Below are 19,817 nucleotides of genomic sequence, written 5' to 3' on the forward strand. Positions count from 1 at the left end.
TTAACAATGCAAATATTGTAATTAAATGTGACTCCAGAACAGTAACTAAAAATTATATCATTACTGTACTTATTTGTTCCTTGTATTTCTTCTGAGTCATGCTTTTGAATTTATTGACAGAGGAAGTTTCCGCAACATTACTGCAGTTAACCTACTTGTAGAATATGCAACCTGTTCTCCGCTAACTCCAAGTATTAATTAACCTCAACTCCTACTCATTGACATATATGCTCACCTCCATTCTCTCCTAACCCCAGATATTTTTTGCTCTCTCGTTGCTTCCTCTCCCTTACTCTGAAACCATCCGCTCACCTGACTCCTTTATCTCTACCTTCAAGTACAACGCTATCTCATTTTAAGAAAGAAAAACCAAGCCAACCTCAACAGAATAGCCTCTTCTCTATTTTCATCCTTTATTTATTTGCCAATTCTAATGGTCAAGTATTCCATCCCTTAATCTTGGGCTTTTGTGACACTGCATGCTCTCCTCCTCCACAAGCATACCTCAGAGTACTCCGTTCTCTCCCTCACACTGTCCTGGTCTTCCCACCTCAGCTAAACTGATGACTCTCAAATTTACTTCTCTTTAAATTCTTCCACTCTGTTCAGTCTTGCACCTCCAACTATCTTTCTGACATGATTTGCTGGATATCCTATCATTAGCTCAAACTAAGCGTGGCAAAAATTGAACTCTTTCCAAACTAAACCATCTACTCTCTCCTCCATCACTATTGTGAACTCCACCTTTTCGCCCATTATGGAAGCTTGTGATTTATATTCAACTTCTTCCATGTTATCAGACTGTAGCTAAATTCTGTCCATTCTTCCTTCCACTACAATTACTCTAAAAATTAATTTTCTCTTTACTATTCCCACAAAAAATCTTTGTCCATTTGTGGTCATGTGATCTCTTTTGTAACTTCCTCTCTGGTCACACGGCATTTCATACCTTTCCATTCAGTATGGACTGTGACTGCTATGATCTTACTTCTTCAAACGTCCTGATAATATGACTCAGCTCTTAGATTCCTTCCAAAGGCTTCTTCTCATCATCATCTGCATCCAAGTTCCTCATCTTCACCTTCAAGGCTCTGCACAACTCAGCTCCTATCTGCATCTCATTTACTCCACTTATCTACACTCCTTCCAAGCTCCCCACACAAGTCCTCTTTTATCACCTTTCTTCCATGCAGATCCTTATGCTTGGAAGTCCCTCCACAGCTGGTCCACCAAATTTGAGATTAAAATTTCATCTAGTGATTTGATGCATTTATCTGTCAAACATTACTGTCCGCTTTGGATTATAAGCTCTTTGGGACATGGACTGCTGGGTCTTCCTTTATTATACCATCTACATACTGGTGATACTCAGAGCAAGCTGTATTCCTTTCTGTCGGCCTCTCAGCTGAAAATTGACAATTCCAGCTCCCATCACTGTAATGTATATAAAGCCTGATTTTTCAGAAAGCTTTCTGTGTGCAGACAACTGAATTAAAAAAGGAAATAATCTATTAGTCAAATGCAGCACTAAAGCTTTTAAATGCTAGTGGGCATCTGTCCCTTGCACTCAAGGAAGCCTTTTGTAAACTGCCTGTCTCTTTAAATAACAATAGATAATTTAGAGACTGTTTAAATCAGTTTTTTTCGCATTAATTCATTAACCTTTTTACAGTGTTAATGATGGTACAACCTGAATTATTCAATTTTAATGAGGCTGCAGTTCAATTTTTTTCCCACAAAAGGAGAATTGTGATGCATAGTTCCTACTACAAAACATATTTTGTAATTTTGAAAAACTATCATTGAGACGAGCTAGCAAAAGGTTAAGCTTATTTATTTTTTTGCTTAGATTATTGCTTCTAGTTTCAAGAGTCTCCCGCTGTTTGGAAAGAAGTGGAGTGCGATCTACATTTATGATTTTGCTGATTGTCTCAATGCAAAACCTTAGATAAACGTAGTTATTAAATTTACTTTCAGTGCATGTTTTCACATCTAATGGTAAAAACAGCAATATCACTTGACAGCATATTTCTGCTTTAAAAAAGTTTATTTTCATAAAAAAATAATTTCCACAATAATTTTACTGTCAAATCTCAATGAAGACTCCAAAGCATATAGTTGCATTTATAATTTTCTTATAGGGCCTTTTCTTTTAAATTTATGAAAGTACCCACATGATTTATGATATCACAGCTAGTTGTAAGTTTTTGCACAAGCCACTGTGGAACTACCGCCAGCTCTGCCCTTTCAAATAATGTGAAACGAATGACAAATTACGCTCAAGTGTATTGAAAAGCATTCATTACAGTATCTTATTATCTTATTAGTAAATATTGACAAAGATGTAATTTTGCGTTTCAACGAGTGGGGAATTACACAGGCAATTCTGACAGTGAAATGACAGCTCAACCCAACTGAGTCATCCCCATTTATTTGTACTGACCTGTACATGTATAAATATATGAAACGTGTACTTGTTCTATCAATCACCAGTCTGCCAAACCATGTAGGCCACTGTATATAATTAATACATACAAACAACAAGATAGTTCTTCAGATCCTAGGAATATGAAGGAACTATATATATTTATTTTTTATACCACACACACAATAAATTAAACACTTCCTCACAAACTTCGTCACTTCTTGGGTGCAGAGTAAAAACCAAGCAATGTGCAGGTGGCAAGAACACTGCATAATACAGGGCAAAAGTATGGACACTTTTGGCCATAGCCATGGGCTAATCTACAACTTATGGGATCTTTAGTATTCACACAAGATAGAACCTCAGTTTTCAGTAAGGCTGTATCTGGAAAATCTCCACACAGTATACTATCAGGAATTCAATTTATCCACCACAGAAACATAAAAAGCGTAAGTCAACTTTGCCAGGTTTAAAACCTATGATTTGAAAAATGCTCTGTATTTTAAACCTAATGCTTCTACACCATTAAGCAATCCCCTACGGGACTGTTGTAATAATTAGCCATAAGATGCATATTTCAAAAACTAAAGAAAATACTACAAAGTCACACACACACAGATCTGTCATTAAATACTGTGCTGTTTGAGTTTTTGAACACTGAGGGAGACTCATTTAAACAAAAACGGCATCTGCCTTTTTCAATTTAGAAACAAAATATTTTTTCAATGAATCACACACCAAATTTGCGAGGAAGAAAAATCATCTTACTACTGCATACTCCACTTTTCAGTAGGATGCTGAAGTTAAATTTGAATGAGAGTATTTGAAAATCCTAGGTTTGATGCTCAGGGAATTGCTTAACAATCAGTAGAAATGTATTAGAGTTTAGTACGGATGAATGACAATTATTCAAAGTGATAAAATAGAAATTACCTTGGCAAAAACATTTGGTTATGAGAAGAGCTTGTATTTTACCAATTTGCTGACTTTGCAAAAATATAGACAGAACCCAGTGTACTGATGTTTCTTAAACCTAAAGTTTTATGATTAACAGTGACAGTTTCATTCTAAGTATCCTGAAATAGAACAGCTAATGCGGTGGAAACACAGGGATTTTCCCACACCCAAGAAACTTCACTCAACTCTCAGCACATGAAACCATGCAACTCTTTTGCAATATGGAAGGAATTACAACTGGCAACATGCCATCTAAAATCTCTAAAGAAAGTAGGAGATGGTATGATGACTGAAAGAAATGCAGGAACCTATTTGGCAGAAGACATTTGAAATCCTCCTCATGACATGTTAGTCTAGACTGTTATTTATACTGAACTGGTCCAGACACTGCAAAAAAAAAAAAAAAGAGGGGGAGAGAAAGAGTAGAGAATGTACTATGATCAAGTCCTACAAAGAGAATTTAAAACAGAAATAATCATCATTGTTCTCAAAGATCAACAAAAGAAAGGGTGTTTGGAGTCAATTTTGCCGCTATGCTCTTCTGCACACTCGCTTTGGCCAACTATGTCAGAACTTTACTCCAGTATACGCATAGATGGATAATGGCTAGGTAGCAGGCTAGTATAGAATACATTCTGTTTGTTAATTTTTTACTTAAAAACAAAAGCTATGGATGACTCAAAAGCAACTACTCTAGTTAGATTGTAACCATCTTTTTGTTCTATGGTTGTAGAATGTCTAATACAGCGGGGCCCTGGTCTGTACTTTGGGTTTTTAAGTGCTAGCACAATATAAATAATTTACAATCTATGTAACCATACATTATCGTTATTACCTTCTCCTCCTCCCCACATTTCTTCTATTTGTAACACCTATTTATGTGGTCTCGTTTTAGGCCCCGATTCCACAAGTAGCTCTGTGTGGGCACTGGGCTCATTGCAGGATTAGGGCCTTAGATTGTGAGCTCTGCCAGGACAGGGACCGTCAGATGTTAATATCCCTGATTATCACCCATAAATCCATGCAGAGAAAACCTTATATACACAAGCCTCCCGTCAATTTGGCACTGTGACCTCACTTCCACTTTGGAGCTTACAGAAGCATCTCTATGGATTCAGAGATTCTTGGAGAAGGAGCCTGGAGAGGGGTATGAACAACTCTCCCTTTAGCTCACTGGAGTTGTCCCAGAAAAGACAATACAGCCCCAAGCTGCTGCCCCTCTCTAGAGATCCTGGGGGCAGCTATGGGTAAGGGGATCCAAAAGCATGTGGAAACCTTGCTGAGGGTTAGATTTAGGGGCAGGGGGGAGGTGGGGAGAAGGGAGAGGACTTCTATAAAGATGGCTCTGGCTTATCATGAACCATTGGGCACCAGCTAGGTTTAGGGGCAGAGAGATGATGACAACAACAGACTATCCCCCGTCTCCACACACAAAATGGAACTGCGTGGATGTGGGGCCGAGAGGAAGAGAATAATCTCAGAGGTAGTTTTAGATGACACTGTCCATTCCCAGAGTCCTCCCTAGGTTCCTCTGGTTAAGGAGATGATCTGGCTAACACCTATTAAAGTACTAGCACAATTGGGTGAGAAAAAAAGAATGTGCAACAGCAAAGGACAATTTTAGAGTCCATAAGATCTTCCCTCAACAGCACTGTGTTTAGTAACTACAAACTACTTTGCTTACAATTTCCTTTCTTCTTAGCCAACGGCACAGAGTTACTGGAAAATTGGTAGACATTGTTCATTAGGTATTTCCCTGGTGCAGAGGAATCCATGGGTGGAATAAAGCCAGAACAACCTGCCCTAGTCCACTCTACTTTTCACATGGGCATGTCAGGGCTGTAGATCAGCAATGCTTTGGCTGCCAGAACAAACCCGTGGGTGTCATGACAGCCAGCTATGAGTGTGCTCCAACTTGCACTGGAGGCTAAAGCAGTTCCTTGTTTGTACGCCTCGTTTGGCGCATGAGAGCACATCAGTAGCTGTTGGGAACAAAAATTCTTAGTGCAGACCTGTCAGGTAATTAAGTTGGGACCTAATTTTAAATAATAGTCTTAGAATATGCCATTTAAGTAAATTAGAAGTACGGTGTTATGGATCTGACATTTTGCTGACATACAGTCTGCCTTGTTTATTTATACAGTAAGCTCTTCAAGGCAGAGACCAGTTTATTTGTTTTGACAGCACCCAGAACAATGGAGAGCCCTGATACTGACTGAGCTTTTGGGTGCTTAAAATGAATATTAAATAATAATCATGGGTATGAATTTAGGCCAATTTTTCCAAAGTAGAAGCCTAAAGGTAGGCTCTTAAGTCCATATGTCGGAGGGTAAATAGGTAGCTTGATTCTCCAAAATGCTGAATGCCCACTGACTTCAATAGGAACTACTGGGTTGAACACTTTGGAAACTTCTGTGGACCTTACCTTTAGGCTCCTATTTTGGAAAATCATGGCCATGAGTATCAATACTTTGATTGCTGACAAGAACATACAGTATTCATTTAAATGGAAATGAAGCTACACATGGTACACATTGATGACCAGCAACAACAAAAAAATTTATAGTTTTTTAGTTGGTTACAGTTATTAGATCACATGATATCCCTCAAATGTCTCCATATTTAAAGTATAGATTTCCCATGGAGAGATGAGGAAAGAAGAGACCAGAAAAATCTAAAACAAAGGAGGATGAATCAAGAAATGGTCACAGAAGTCTCTTTCATGGGCAACTGTAATGTGATTCTTAATTGTATTTTGGCAGCTACATACTACTGGGATAAACAGATTAGATATGCTATATTCTTTGGCACCAAGTATCTGCATCTACTTACTAAATAATAAATGAAAAATCAAGCTACATTATGAACAATAAAAAAACCTGAAAATGAATGGCAGTTAGTTGCTTTTAGGACTACCTACCTACTGACAAGCTTTTAAAATAATCATTGGGAACATAAAATTTAGCAGCTTTCTTGATAAAGATTATATAAAGCACTTAACATCAACCTCCATCAAGATTCCATTCTGTGTTTCCTGTAAATGCTATTTTCTAAAGACAGAGTTTCCTTTACTAAAACCCACGAACAGTTCAATTTCTAATAGATTAGTTGGATTTTGTTCTTAAGTGCTGAGTGTAAGAAAGATCTGAAACTGCGCTACTGACTTCAAGCACAGACAGTACAAGTGAGACTTTCCTTCTGGACATATGCCAAGCTCATCCAGAAGCTTCAATCATATTGCAGCTTATCATATATTGGTAATAAGTCTGGTCCAAATGACAAACTGGATCTTTCAAGTCTAATGGAATCCATCACCCTGATATAACTGACCTTTTGTTACTTTACTGTATTTAACCAATTTCAAACCAATCATAACTTTTAAAAAAAGTCTGAGATATAAGATGTGAATGTAGTCAAACATTCCAATAATCATTTCACCTTGCTACTATTCTACAAGAGGTTCAAAACAGCTAATATTAACCTATAAGTGCTACAAAGTGCATATATTAAAAATATCCCAACAATTTATGTTCTGTACAGAATTAATGCTGAATATAGTACAGAGAAAATCAATTCTGCAAATCAGGAAATACTGTAATATAAGCATCTTCTTTCAGTCAATGAAGGTTAGAAGGGGGCTGAGCAACGGAAAAATACTGACTGAAAGAGATCAATACTAATTATATATTTATAACAGCTATACTAGCCTTTAAACAATACTTCCTCAAAAGAAAACATTTCAGATTTTATCCTATATCCATCAATATAAAATCATAATTATTTTATATTATTATTTTATTTTTTAAAACTTTTCTTTAAAGTTGCACTGCCCCAAAACTGACATTTCACTACAGAAAACAGGATATTGGGTTGGGTCAATTTTTCAGCATAAGATGCCAAAAAGCTGCAATTTCATGCTACCTTTTAAACAAAGAAACAGCTACTGTGAGACCAATGGCTAGACCGGGCTATTTCAGGGAAGAGCAAGCCACTCTGCTTCTTTACTTGCAGCGTTGCTACAGAGAGAACTGCAGTAATATGCAAAATGAACACAAACAAGAAAAAATAAAATTTTAAACCACTGATTTTTTTTTGCATAAAATGTATTCAGAAAGCTTTGGACAACTCAATCTCAAGAAAATTAGACTCAGCAGAACATCTCTGGCCAAGCTCACGCACAACAGAATGGGCTGGAGAAAAATTTAAAATTTGAGCTTTTGTCATACAATGTATACAATCCAAGCTTTCAAAAAACTGTTTCCATTATATAACTAATTCCCACAATACAAACCCCCACAAAAATTATCTGTAGACACCATGAAAGGAGCATATAATTTTTCCATTCCACATTACCCGTTCCTTGCTATAAGACCACCATTTTGGTATCTTCTGCAGCATTAAACAGCTGTCAAGAAGTAGATGACTGCAGCTTTCTGTGACTGAATACAGACCATGTTACTTCCAGCATATTCTGACTCCACTAGCCTGGGGTTCTGCAATCATTTCTTCATCAAAATCTTTCTAGCTGGCACTGTATTAGAAGCTCAGTTAAAATACAAAAAGTGAAATTTCTACTTAAATAAACTGTATTATGCCCACACAACATGGAAAGCTACTCTTGGAACTACACCTTAATTTCTTCAGGAGCCGGAGCCCTCCAACCCACCTCTCTGGTGTGGAAACAGACTCCTGTGAGAGACACAGCAGGAGCAGCAATATCGCTTTGCAGCTGAGAGCCTCCTGCCAGCTTCAAGACTTCAGCAAAGACTCAATTCAAATAACTGCTGCTTTGTCCAGCCATAATTATTATCTGAAATCATCATCATCCACACATTTGGGCACCTTACCATTCACCTTTGCTTCCAGATTTTTAAATAAATATATTAAATAATAACAGTCCTAGCACTGATCCCTGGGTAATCCATATTGAAAACAGACCACGACAGAAAGAGATTGGAAGAAGATACAAATAATCTCAGATATACTGTATATATTCTCTAAAAAGCTTTTATTATGCCTGTAGGTGTAAACAGATTTAAAAAAAACAACACTGTTTTTCTACTATTTCTATTTTCTATTATTCTACCAAAAACTTCATTATGGTGCATTTATTGCAATCTCTATTTTATGTTTCCAAAAGTAGCACTGTGCCTCATCTTATTGTTGTTAAAAAATAATACACACTCTTTATTAACAAAAAATAGCTTAACTGTTCAAATGCCTAGTTTAGGGATCGTTCTTTGGCAATGATCTACCCGTTTGTTACATTTGAAAAATAATCTATGTAGAGACTAAGAATAAGCAAACATCTCTACTAAGAAAGCAAGCTGTATAAATAAAGAACAAAATCTGTGATCATTTTCATATGCTGCCAAGCTCTGGATGAATATTTCCGAAGAGCTGGCGCCTCTCTTTTGGGTAGCGGTGGGTGGAGTATTACAAGATTTCTCTCCCTCTCTCAAACTGGAATCTGGTCTTTATTAAAGCTATTTCAACTATAGTACTACAGTCTGAAATTTTCTAATTTTATACAGACATTGTTGCAATCCATAGGAGAACTAACTGATGAGATGTTAAAAAGTCTAGTGGTTCCCAGATTTGCTGATCATGCCATGCTAAACAGTATAAAAGTAGTTTAAAGATTTCCAAGTTTTTCATATTAATTAAAAGTGTAGTTTACTCTCAAAAGAAATCAATACTGGTATTGGTGGGGTTCCACCCTTACTGTAATTCAACAGCTACAGATTAAATGTGCTCAGTTTCCAAGATGTCAATTCTAAGATGTTTCTTTTGTCAGCACTGAGAAAACTCAATGAATAAGATGTCTGAAGGCCAAATTAGGCTCTACCTCTGAACTCATCCACCATTAGACATCACTGGGGCTGTACAAGCTTAACAGTAGAATCTCAGTTTTCATTAAAAACAGTAACTTTCTAGCCCTTTATGGTTGCAGAGAAAAGGCTGAAATTGTGAGCCCTAAAGATTCCAGCACCTGAAGGCAAACAAAAAGTACTCAACATTTATTCTATTTTAAATCTCATGACTTAAGTCTATATCATTTGCGGGTAAGGGTGGGGGGTGTTAGGGGACTGATTATGCATTTTTAAACATTTGGGGATGGCAAGAATGCATGGCAGTGATTCCCAGAGTAGAGGAAGTGACGGCACTCTCTCATAACTAACCAAGCAAACTGCCTGAGGCCTTTCTAACCAGCTTTTCCTTAGAGACTAGCTCAGCGCAGCTCTTCCACATGCCTTCCACTCTTAGCTTACTGACTTCACCAGTCTCTGTAGGCCTGTTCCCCAGCTTGACTTACTTTCTGAACCAGCCCTTCTTCTTGGTCTCGCTCCCCAGATCTTCCCTTTTCACTTAGCAAGGAGACAGAGCTCTGCATGACCATGAACACAAGAGGAGATGAGATACCAGGAAAGAAATCTACTAAAGCTTGAGAGAGGACTAGTCATGCTGCCATTACAGGGAGCTGAATGGGCAGGGAGCAGGAAATAAAAACCCTGCATGGCAAAGGAATTCAAATAAACCGTCACCACCTTGGTTCCCTTCTTATTCCTTTTGTTGCCTGCAACAGCTTCTCTAGCTCCTCAACACTTCCCTTCCCTCAGGCTTCCCCTTCCTGGCCTCACTGAGCTCCTGCTTTCCACCTTCCCTTCAGGCTCCTTTGTTTCCTCAGCCTCCCTGAGTTCCTGCTCTCTTCTCACTGAGAAGAGAAGTAACTAGGGCCAAGAGACAGGACAGAGCTGGCCAGAGGAGCAAACCCAATGAGATAGGATGAAGATGGGGCTAGGGAGCAGGCCCAAGGTCAGAGTGGAATACGGCCAGGCCAGCAGGGGAAAATAGTTAGCAGGGTCTGAATCAGTTCATTGGCATTGCTACTCATAAAGAAAAGGACTGCCGGCTACAGGAGCAGCAGCCAGCATTTCCAGGCCTCTCCAGTGTCTATGGAAGAGGCAGAAGGTGGCAGACCCTCACTACCACTGTTAAAATGCCCTCTTCAGAGCTGCTAGCATTTATTTAAGGATTTAAAAAGTCAGCCTGTATTTCATGAGTAGGATCCATTTTGGTCAATTTCATGGTCAAATGATTTTAAAAATTATAAACGCCATGATTTCAGATATTTAAATCTGAAATTTCACGGTGCTGTAACTGTAGGGGTCCTGATTCAACTCTGAAGGCAGCAGTGCAGAAGTAAGGACGGCGTGGTATGGCACTGCCTTCAGGTCTGGTCCAGCAGCCGCCACTCTCCAGCCACCCAGGTCTGAAGGCAGCGCAGAAGTATGGGTGGCAATACTGCAACATCCTGACAATAACCTAGCAAATCCACCCCCCACTCTCCCGATCTTTTTGTTGGGATCCCCAGTTTGAGTAACGCTCATCTCCCCTGTGAAATCTGTACAGAAAAAACCAGATTTCACGGTCCATCACCCATTTTTTTATTACCATGAATTTGGTAGGGCCCTAGTGATGAGTCTGCAACCAGTAATTGGGGCCACCTACAGGGAAAATGGATAATACCAACGTATGTATACGCAAATAAAAACATGTTGTTTTCCATGTTCCTTTTCAAGTTTTAATAATGTAAGTAGGAGATTAAATCATGCTTTACTATTTTCTTAATAGCAAAATTAAAACAAATAGGAATCCCCGATAATTATACATACAAACAAGTTATAGGAAATAATCTAGATTTTTGGTAAAGTACTAACCAGTTACTGACAGCAGCTGTGAAACCCTCACCTCCATTTCCTCCCGATGAGACCTGTCTCTGTCCTCGAATTCACGAGTTCTTCTCCGAGCTTCTTCAAAGGCTTGCTGTGCCAATGCATCCTCCTGCTACCAAACCAGAAGACATAAAATTACGAGGCTACATATGTTCCTCCCAAGTTATGTTCTATTTAACTCCAGGCATTGTTTAAGGACACCAAGGTTGAAAACAGGGAGTAGGAGAGAAAAACCTGACCTCTAGAATCTATTACTAATGATGACACAGAAGTCAGAAAGGACAGAACTTGAACTTCAGACCGAAGAATGAATGTGCAGGTTTAGCAGTTAGACAAGATATCCATTCACAGGGAAACTGAGCGAATGGGATATGAAATCATCTAGACAAATCTGGAGCTATGCAATGCCACTTTTAAAAGTCACTTTGCAGATCAGAACTGCTTTTTAAAGAATTAAAAGTATTGTTTCAAAGTGGAGTCTGACTAAATTTCTTAAACCAAGAAATTAAAGGAAACCTCAAACCTTATATTACAGAGGCAATAGTTTTCATTCTTGATCTTGAAAAATTAAGTAGTTTTGTAAGGTAGATGACAGAACTAAACAAACTAATGATAACTGTAAATGAGATTATCACGTTCTTTACATTCAGTTTTTATGCTCTAAAACAAACAATTTAACAGATAAGCAGTAAAACTCTTCATCACTTTGCATCTATAGCAACATCTGACCAAAAATGAATATTCACATCCCTTAGTATATAATTTAAAATACAAAATTGTATAAGGTGTAAAGAGCTAGAAAATACTCCTCCCCCAGTTCTTGTGCACACAAACATAAATTGGTATCAGTGGACTTTCATATTTTCGTGGGGGGAAAAAGAAACCCAAAAACAAAAAAACCCACCAGATTTTAGTATATCTTTACAACAGAAAGGATGGACAGTAATCTTAATGTAATTGTTTTTTAAAATCTATTCAATATTTTCTATTAAAAATGGTAACGGTTTGGATTTAAGTTTTATGTTGTCTAAGCCAATATTAACACAATAATAAATCTGCATATACCCTTTACTTAAAGAGACATGTTTAGTCAGTTTAGAAGAATTTGTGCAAATTTAAAATAAAAAGGTGAGTTCCTGTTTCTCCCACTGATGCTTCTATAGATCAGCAAGAGATGAGTTGACCATACAGGTCAACAGTGAAACAGAAGAAAAAAAAAAAAAAGAAGAAATCTCTTTTCACCATTAACCTTTTTCAGCCACAGTAATTATAGATTGCACTAGTAACTGTCATGTGTTATTTTCAAGTCGGTCTCTCTCTTTAAAAAACAGAAATGTTAACCTTAATTTATAGAGGACAAAAATGTTCCACTCCCAAGAACTCAGTTCAGTTTTTATATACCAAGGGATTAAATGCATTAACTTTTAAATGTAAGATAACATATCTCCAGCCTAAGAGAATGTCAAATTGCTTTTCTTGCCTGCAGCACTAGCCTACACCCTAAAGCTACTTTGTGAAATGATGCAAAAAAGTGCGTCTCTTGTGGCCTAACACAGTTTAATACAAGCATCTGTCAATCAATATATCTTCATAGATCATCTCCAGAAAGATATATCAAAGGACAACGTTTACAGCTGCCATTAAGATACCATTTTGACAGTAGCTTCTATTTTTAAATGACAACTTTGTCTCCTTTTGGCGATTTTTATATTGGTGTAACATATCAGTTATAGTGGGACAGTGAAAGGGAAAATAGAGTTCATTTCGTTTAATTGAGAAGGACAGAACTAAAAGAGGTAGTCTAGCTGATTATTGATGACTAAAGAAAAGCTCTCATTTTTTAAATTTAGGCAACCCATGCGGAATTTCATAATTATCTACTTTACCAAAATTTTTAACAAAAATGGATTTTTTTTAAATAAGAGATCAGCAGTATTTTAAACTAAGCAAAACCAAGTGGAAAAACAAGTTTTCAAGATAGCCTAAAAATTAAAAAAATACAGGTATGCATATGCTGATGCGTGTGTGTGCGCGTGTGTGCGTGTGTACTGATGAAGAGAAGCGCTCCCCCCAGCCCCAAGAGTATCTTTGATCCGGAGAACAGCCCAATAATTTTGTCATTTAGTTTCCAATAACAATTTGGTAACCATTTAGATACTGGAAATGTAGATACAAGTCTTTTTAAGCATGTGTCTGGATGGAAGGTTAGAAAATACCATAATTCTAAGAAATTAAGTAATGACAGTTCTGAAAGGCTCCATGGGAACAAAAATAATTAAATAACTATTCCATCTTCTCAGGCAGGAACTCTGTTTCAGGTTGGAAGTCAAGGTTTCAAAAGGTGGCAAGGGATCACAAAAAGGTACCTTACAGCTTTTAAGCCATAGAAGGATTTTGTTAAATAAGCAATCAGAAGACGAATCAGAATAGTTTCTTTAAGTTCCAGCTTCAGCCAGAATATTAAAAAACAAACATACAAATAAACCTGGAATAAAACCCAAATTAAGATTTCAGAGGAGGGAGAGAGACAATCTGCTGATATCCAGAATAGCCATGTATGTTGATGGCTGAAAGGATGGCTCACCAATGCCTGGGAAAAAATGTGAGGTTGTCATTTTCTTAAATAAAAAAATTCTGCTTTCAGGCTATTGCAGCCCATTATGAAGTAAATTAAATGAACATTCATCAAGAACTTTTATAGACAGTGGATTTGGGGTGACACCTGAAAAAAGTTTACAATTCTCCAGATTGAAACTGTTCAGTACAAAAAAAAAATTAAATATACCAAATTATTTAAATCAAGACCTTGTTTTTATGATGACGATAATGTATCTAGTAACAAAATACTGACAAAGTATCAATGAGAAAAGCATGCAAAACATTTCTGAGGTGTCTCAACATGAGCAGAGGAAGTAGTAGAGGCTGTCATGAATAAACACAGTTCTGCTTTAGAAGGCATTGCAGCTACTTGGTCAGAAAATACAGGAGTGAAATAATCTAGATCTTTATAGCAAATATCAAGAGCTAGAAGGAAAGGATCTAGTGTAGTGCTAATATATCAAAACACACAAGCACTGAAGCACAGACAGATGTGGGGTAGAAACAGCAAAAGTCTACGGATTAAAAGATGGGAATTTTTGCCTCCGTTCAGCAAAGTACTCAAGCAAGAGTAACTTTAAATACACGAGTAGGTCCACTGAATTGAATAGGACAATATGCATGTTAAATTTACACATGTGCCTGAACATCTAGCTGAATGAGGCCTTAAATAAGGGTGGTGTGCTACAGGCTGCTTAATAGTAAATGAGAAGATTGGTACATTACATATGAAACAGGAAAAACATTAAAATAAGTCATTATAATTTTATTTTTTAAAATTAATTACCAAGGTATCTTTTGAAAAAAGCATATATGAAATTCATTGTTAAAAGACTGACTTAGTAGTAGATAGTTTCTTATTCCAGAAAGGTGGAAGAAAAGAAGATCAATTTAGTCTGAATCCAGTATTAACTAAAATAGTGATGAAATCAGGAAATGGGAGAGATTACATTTTTTATAAGATAAGCTTTCCAAAAATGGAGGCTATGTAAATTACAAAATTGTTTATATAGTAGCTGTGTGTGTAATATGCACAGAGACCACTTAGTCCTCTGAAATTAATCACTTCTGGGGTGGAATATAGCAGCCAGTCATCCTCCATTAACATTATGCAAGAGTTTTAGAAGTGGAAGTAAATGATGATTTAACCAATTTAGAATTACAAAAGGAAAAAGAAATACAAGAAGAGTGTTAAAGAAATAGCCCAGCAGCTTACAGTACTAATACATGTTTAAATACAAGAAAATAAGTATGTGTCTTTTGAGGGGTTGCTAAGACAGAAAGAATTATATTGCTCAAATGGCACACTTTCAGTAATGGGTAATTTGCTTTTAAAAAAGCAGTGTAACCTCTTCTTTAAATGGAAAATGCAACACAACATAACCACGTACTCGTTAATACTAAGATATGCAAGAGAAGAAACTGAAAAGGAAGATTACTCACCTGTAATTTTGATTTTGCACAGGTATATACCTATGCAGATCCACACTCTTGGTGTGATGCTTCCACCTCAGCACCCTGAGCTCAGAAACTTCAAGAAAGCACTGACATTTGAGGCTGCATGTACATTCTCTCATGGATTTAAATGTTCAGTGCGGGGATATATTCCAAGACAAAAACATTTGTTAAAATGGCGCTAAGACTGAGAGTATGTATTAGTAGCTTAAGGTGAAAACAGAGTGGTATAAACTCAGGAAATTCAGAGTTAAGACTAGGCTTCAAAGAAATTCAAATCTGTTAGGGTAAGGAAACAGACAACTGAAGCACCTGAACAGCCTTAACTCTGGCCTGTAGCAGTGGTATGCAATAAGAGATAGTGGTTCTAGATTATATTAACCTGATTTTTAAAAGATACAGTTTTTTCATAGTTTTCCTTTCATGGTATCACTACAAGACAGGGATAAGTTTGACTGGGCACCTTAATTGCATATTTCCATATCTTATTTGGATTTCTTTAAATCATAAAAGGCTAGAAATCCTTCCCACACTCTATGAAAACTTAGCCTTTATACAAGTTGATGGCATCAGTCCCCTCTTCATTCACCCAGGAATGCTTACTCACCACAGGCAGTATTAGTTAAATTACCTGGACAAAATAAACAGAGTTAAAGGATGCTCCCAACATCACTCCTGCAGCAGAGGGTAGATTAGGAATCATGGATCTAACACCAAGAGCTCAGATCAGTGTGCTCAGAATGCACACAATCCCAAAGTTCATTGCTTTCTAGAAGTATCTGTGATCATGGTGCCAAGAGCATGCAAAAACACCAAGAGTTTGGTGATCTGCCATGGAAATTCTCCCTAGAGTACCATCATACTGCTCATCATGAAAATAAAACAAAGAATTCAAAGCAAAATGAAATAGTGCTAGCTATGAAGTGAAACAAATACGTGGTTCTACACAGAAAAACATATCCACTTCTGCTTCTAAGTTTTTGTTTGTTTTAAGATTTGAAGAATGATGGTGCCAGCACTGATGCTCTTAATTGTAGATTGTGTGCCTATCACAACTTCCAGTATTTGGGGAAAGATTGGAGCACCTTACATAACATGCTGTGGCAGTGTCCATAACTTAAGTTAGTCTAATCAGGCACTCTAACAGCTTTCCAAGGAAAGCACATTCAAATCAATTTGAAGAAGTCTCATGCGTTATATGACAAAGTGCCATCCCAGTATGAGTGGGCATATGATTCAAACAATAAATATACTCAATGGAACTAGCAGATTCATTTTCAGAACAGCTATGAGGTCTTGAATGAGGTGAAATCTGAGGCATAGAGATATTTAGTAGTGCTCATACATTATAAAAAGGCTTGCTTCTGAGCTGGCAGTATAGTGGATTTGTTCCAATATAACCACAGCCCCTTCTGGAATAACTGACAAATTATTTTGAACAATATTATTTCCTGAATCATTCAAATTCTTATCAATCATCCATGACAACTTTTTACTTCTGAGAAACGCCATGTCACCAATGCTAAGCATTTCACATAGACATATGGTGCTGTGGACATTCCAAAGCGAAGGCCCCACTGGTGACAGTGCTTCTGTCCGATCCAGAAATATATGTATTCACAATGGCATGGACTCTCTGAAATGTGGAAATATGCATCTCTCAAGTTGAGAGCCCTGAGGACACAAAGGGATTAGAGCATTAATATCACCATATGGAACTTTAAATGAATTGCTGAGGCCTGGTCTACACTACGCGTTTAAACTGATTTTAGCAGCATTAAACCAATTTAACGCCACACCCGTCCACACTACGAGGCCCTTTATATGGATATAAAGGGCTCTTTAAATCGGTTTCTGTACTCCTCCCCGACGAGAGGAGTAGCGCTAAAATCGGTATTACCATATCGGATTAGGGTTAGTGTGTCCGCAAATCAACGGTATTGGCCTCCGGGCGGTATTCCACAGTGCACCACTGTGACCCGCTCTGGACAGCAATCTGAACTCAGATGCACTGGCCAGGTAGACAGGAAAAGCCTCGCGAACTTTTGAATTTCATTTCCTGTTTGGCCAGCGTGGAGCTGTGATCAGCACAGGTGACCACGCGGAGCTCATCAGCACAGGTAGCAATGCAGTCTCCTGAGAACAGAAAAAGAGCTCCAGCATGGACCGCACGGGAGGTATATGATCGCTATATGGTATATGATCGCTATATGGAGGTATATGATCGCTATATGGAGGTATATGAACGCTGATCGCTATATGGGGAAGAGGATTCAATGCTAACAGAACTCTGTTCCAAAAGACGAAATGAAAAAATATTTGAAAAAATTTCCAAGGCTATGATTGAAAAAGGCCACACCAGGGACTCAGTGCAGTGCAGAGTGAAAGTTAAGGAGCTCAGACAAGCCTACCAGAAAACCAAAAGGCAAACGGAAGGTCCGGGTCAGGGCCGAAAACATGCCGCTTCTACGCTGAGCTGCATGCAATTCTAGGGGGCTGCGCCACCACTACCCCACCCCTGTCCGTGGATTCCGAGGTGGGGGTTGTAATCTCAACCATGGTTGAGGATTCTGCGGAGGGGGAAAATGATGATGAGGAGGAGGAGGACGACGACCTTAAAGAGCGCACACAGCACTCCGTTAGCCCCAACAGCCAGGAGCTTTTTGTGACCCAGACGGAATTACCCTCCCAGCCCTCCCAAGCCACTAGCCTAGACAGTGAAGCCATGGAAGCGACCTCTGGTGAGTGTACCTTTGTAAATATAAAACATGGTTTAAAAGCAAGCGTTTTTTAAATGATTGATTTGCCATAAGGGCTTGGGATGCATTCACAGCCAGTAAAGTTACTGGAAAAGTTTGTTAACATGTCTGGGGATGGAGCGGAAATCTTCCAGGGACATCTCCATGAAGCGCTCCTGGAGGTACTCCAAAAGCCTTTGCAGAAGGTTTCTGGGCAAGGCAGCCTTGTTCCGTCCACCATGGTAAGACACTTCATCACACCATGCATCTAGCAAGTAATCGGGTATCATTGCATGACAAAGCATGGCTGCGTATGGTCCCAGTGATTGCTGGCATTCAAGAAACATCCATTCTTTATCTCGCTGTGTTATCCTCAGGAGAGTGATATCGTTCATGGTAACCTGGTTGAAATTCAGGAATTTAAGTAAGGAGATAGAGATGGCCATTCCTACTGGGCTGTTTGCCTGTTGCTTAAAAGAAATCCTTCCTTGCACGTAGCCAAGCGGGGAGAGGGAAATAGCGCTGAGCTTTTTCACGTTTGGCTATCGGGGATCTTCCCTGATACCAAACACGCGGTTGGGGGGGGAGGAAAGGGGGGTGATTAGCAGTGATCTCCCATGATACCAGCCATGTGGTGGTGGGAAGGGTAAAGCGATCATCCCACAGAATTGGAGGCGGGGGTGGTTTCTGCTGCTGCGTGTTAACAGGAAAGAAGCATCACTGAACGGGATTTGCTTGGTTTTTGGGAAAGGAGGGCACTGTGTATATGAAGGCTGCAGAAGCCGGAAGACAATGGCTTACCATGGCCGCATGCAAGTTGAATTCTGATGCCTGGGCCTGCATCTGTGAGATCTGTAACACCAGAGCCGCAGGCACTCAATATTAAGATGCAAAATGTGACCTTGTAGTGAAATCACATGTGGTATGTAAGGTGAATAGTGTTGTTCACTGTGAAAGAGTATAACCATTGTTCTGTAAAACGTATCTTCTTAAATACTTCTCTCCCTTTATTCCCTCCCTCATGCAGCTGCACATTTTTCAAGTCTCCCTACTCCATCCCGAAGGCTATCTCAGATAAGGCGGAGGAAAAAGAAGATGCGAGACGAAATGTTCTCGGAAATCATGGAAGTGACCTGCAATGAAAGAGCTCATCTGAATGAGTGGAAGGACATGGCATCAAGTTACAGGAAAGATGCTAGTGAACGTGAGGACAGGAGGGATGCTCGAGATGAGAGGTGGCGCCAGGAAGATCAGAGATTTAGGCAGGAAGATATGTGGTGGCGGGATGCAATGCTGGGGCTGCTGCGTGATCAAACTGATATCCTCCGACGTCTGGTGGAGCTTCAGGAAGAACAGCGGGGTCACAGAGTGCCGCTGCAGCCTCTATGTAACCACCCTCACCACTCACCATGTTCCATATCTTCCTCACCTAAGAATGCGTGGGGGAAGGCTTCGTGCATCCGCCCACTCCACCCCCATGGATAGTCCAACCAAAAGGCTGTCATTACATTGAAATGTTTTTAGTAGCCTTTTCCTTCCCTCCTATCCTCTTCCCAAATCACATCTGGGATACCTTGTCATTTCTCTCCCTCTTTTTATAATGACTTTTTAATAAAGAATACATTATTTTTAAACGATAGTGACTTTATTTCCTTAAACAAGCTATAATCGAAGGGGGAGGGTGGGTTGCTTACAGGGAATGAGTCAATCAAGGGGGGGGTGGGTCATCAAGGAGAAACAAACACAACAGTTACACCGTATCCTGGCCTGTGATGAAACTTGTTTTCAAAGCTTCTCTGATGCGCACCGCTTCCTGGTGTGCTCTTTTAATCGTCCTGGTGTCTGACTCGCGTAATCAGCGGCCAGGTGATTTGCCTCAGCCTCCCATCGCACCATAAAGGTCTCCCC

The 19,817-nt window shown here is 38.8% G+C and overlaps 1 protein-coding gene across 4 annotated transcripts in view; it reads right to left on the reverse strand.

Annotated features, from left to right (window-relative positions):
* Positions 1 to 19,817, reverse strand: part of CBFB (core-binding factor subunit beta) — a 72,856-nt gene that overhangs the window by 7,031 nt on the left and 46,008 nt on the right. For 2 of the 4 annotated variants that reach the window (XM_050922806.1, XM_050922803.1), the window contains one exon: positions 11,135 to 11,230. In XM_050922806.1, the coding sequence (XP_050778763.1) occupies positions 11,135 to 11,230 (96 nt within the window). Of the gene's footprint in view, positions 1 to 11,103; positions 11,231 to 19,817 lie in introns of all 4 variants that reach the window. The other 2 variants (XM_050922804.1, XM_050922805.1) reach the window with 2 other exon arrangements.

This window comes from Gopherus flavomarginatus, chromosome 14 (genome assembly GCF_025201925.1).
Source record: "Gopherus flavomarginatus isolate rGopFla2 chromosome 14, rGopFla2.mat.asm, whole genome shotgun sequence".
NCBI lineage: Eukaryota > Metazoa > Chordata > Testudines > Testudinidae > Gopherus > Gopherus flavomarginatus.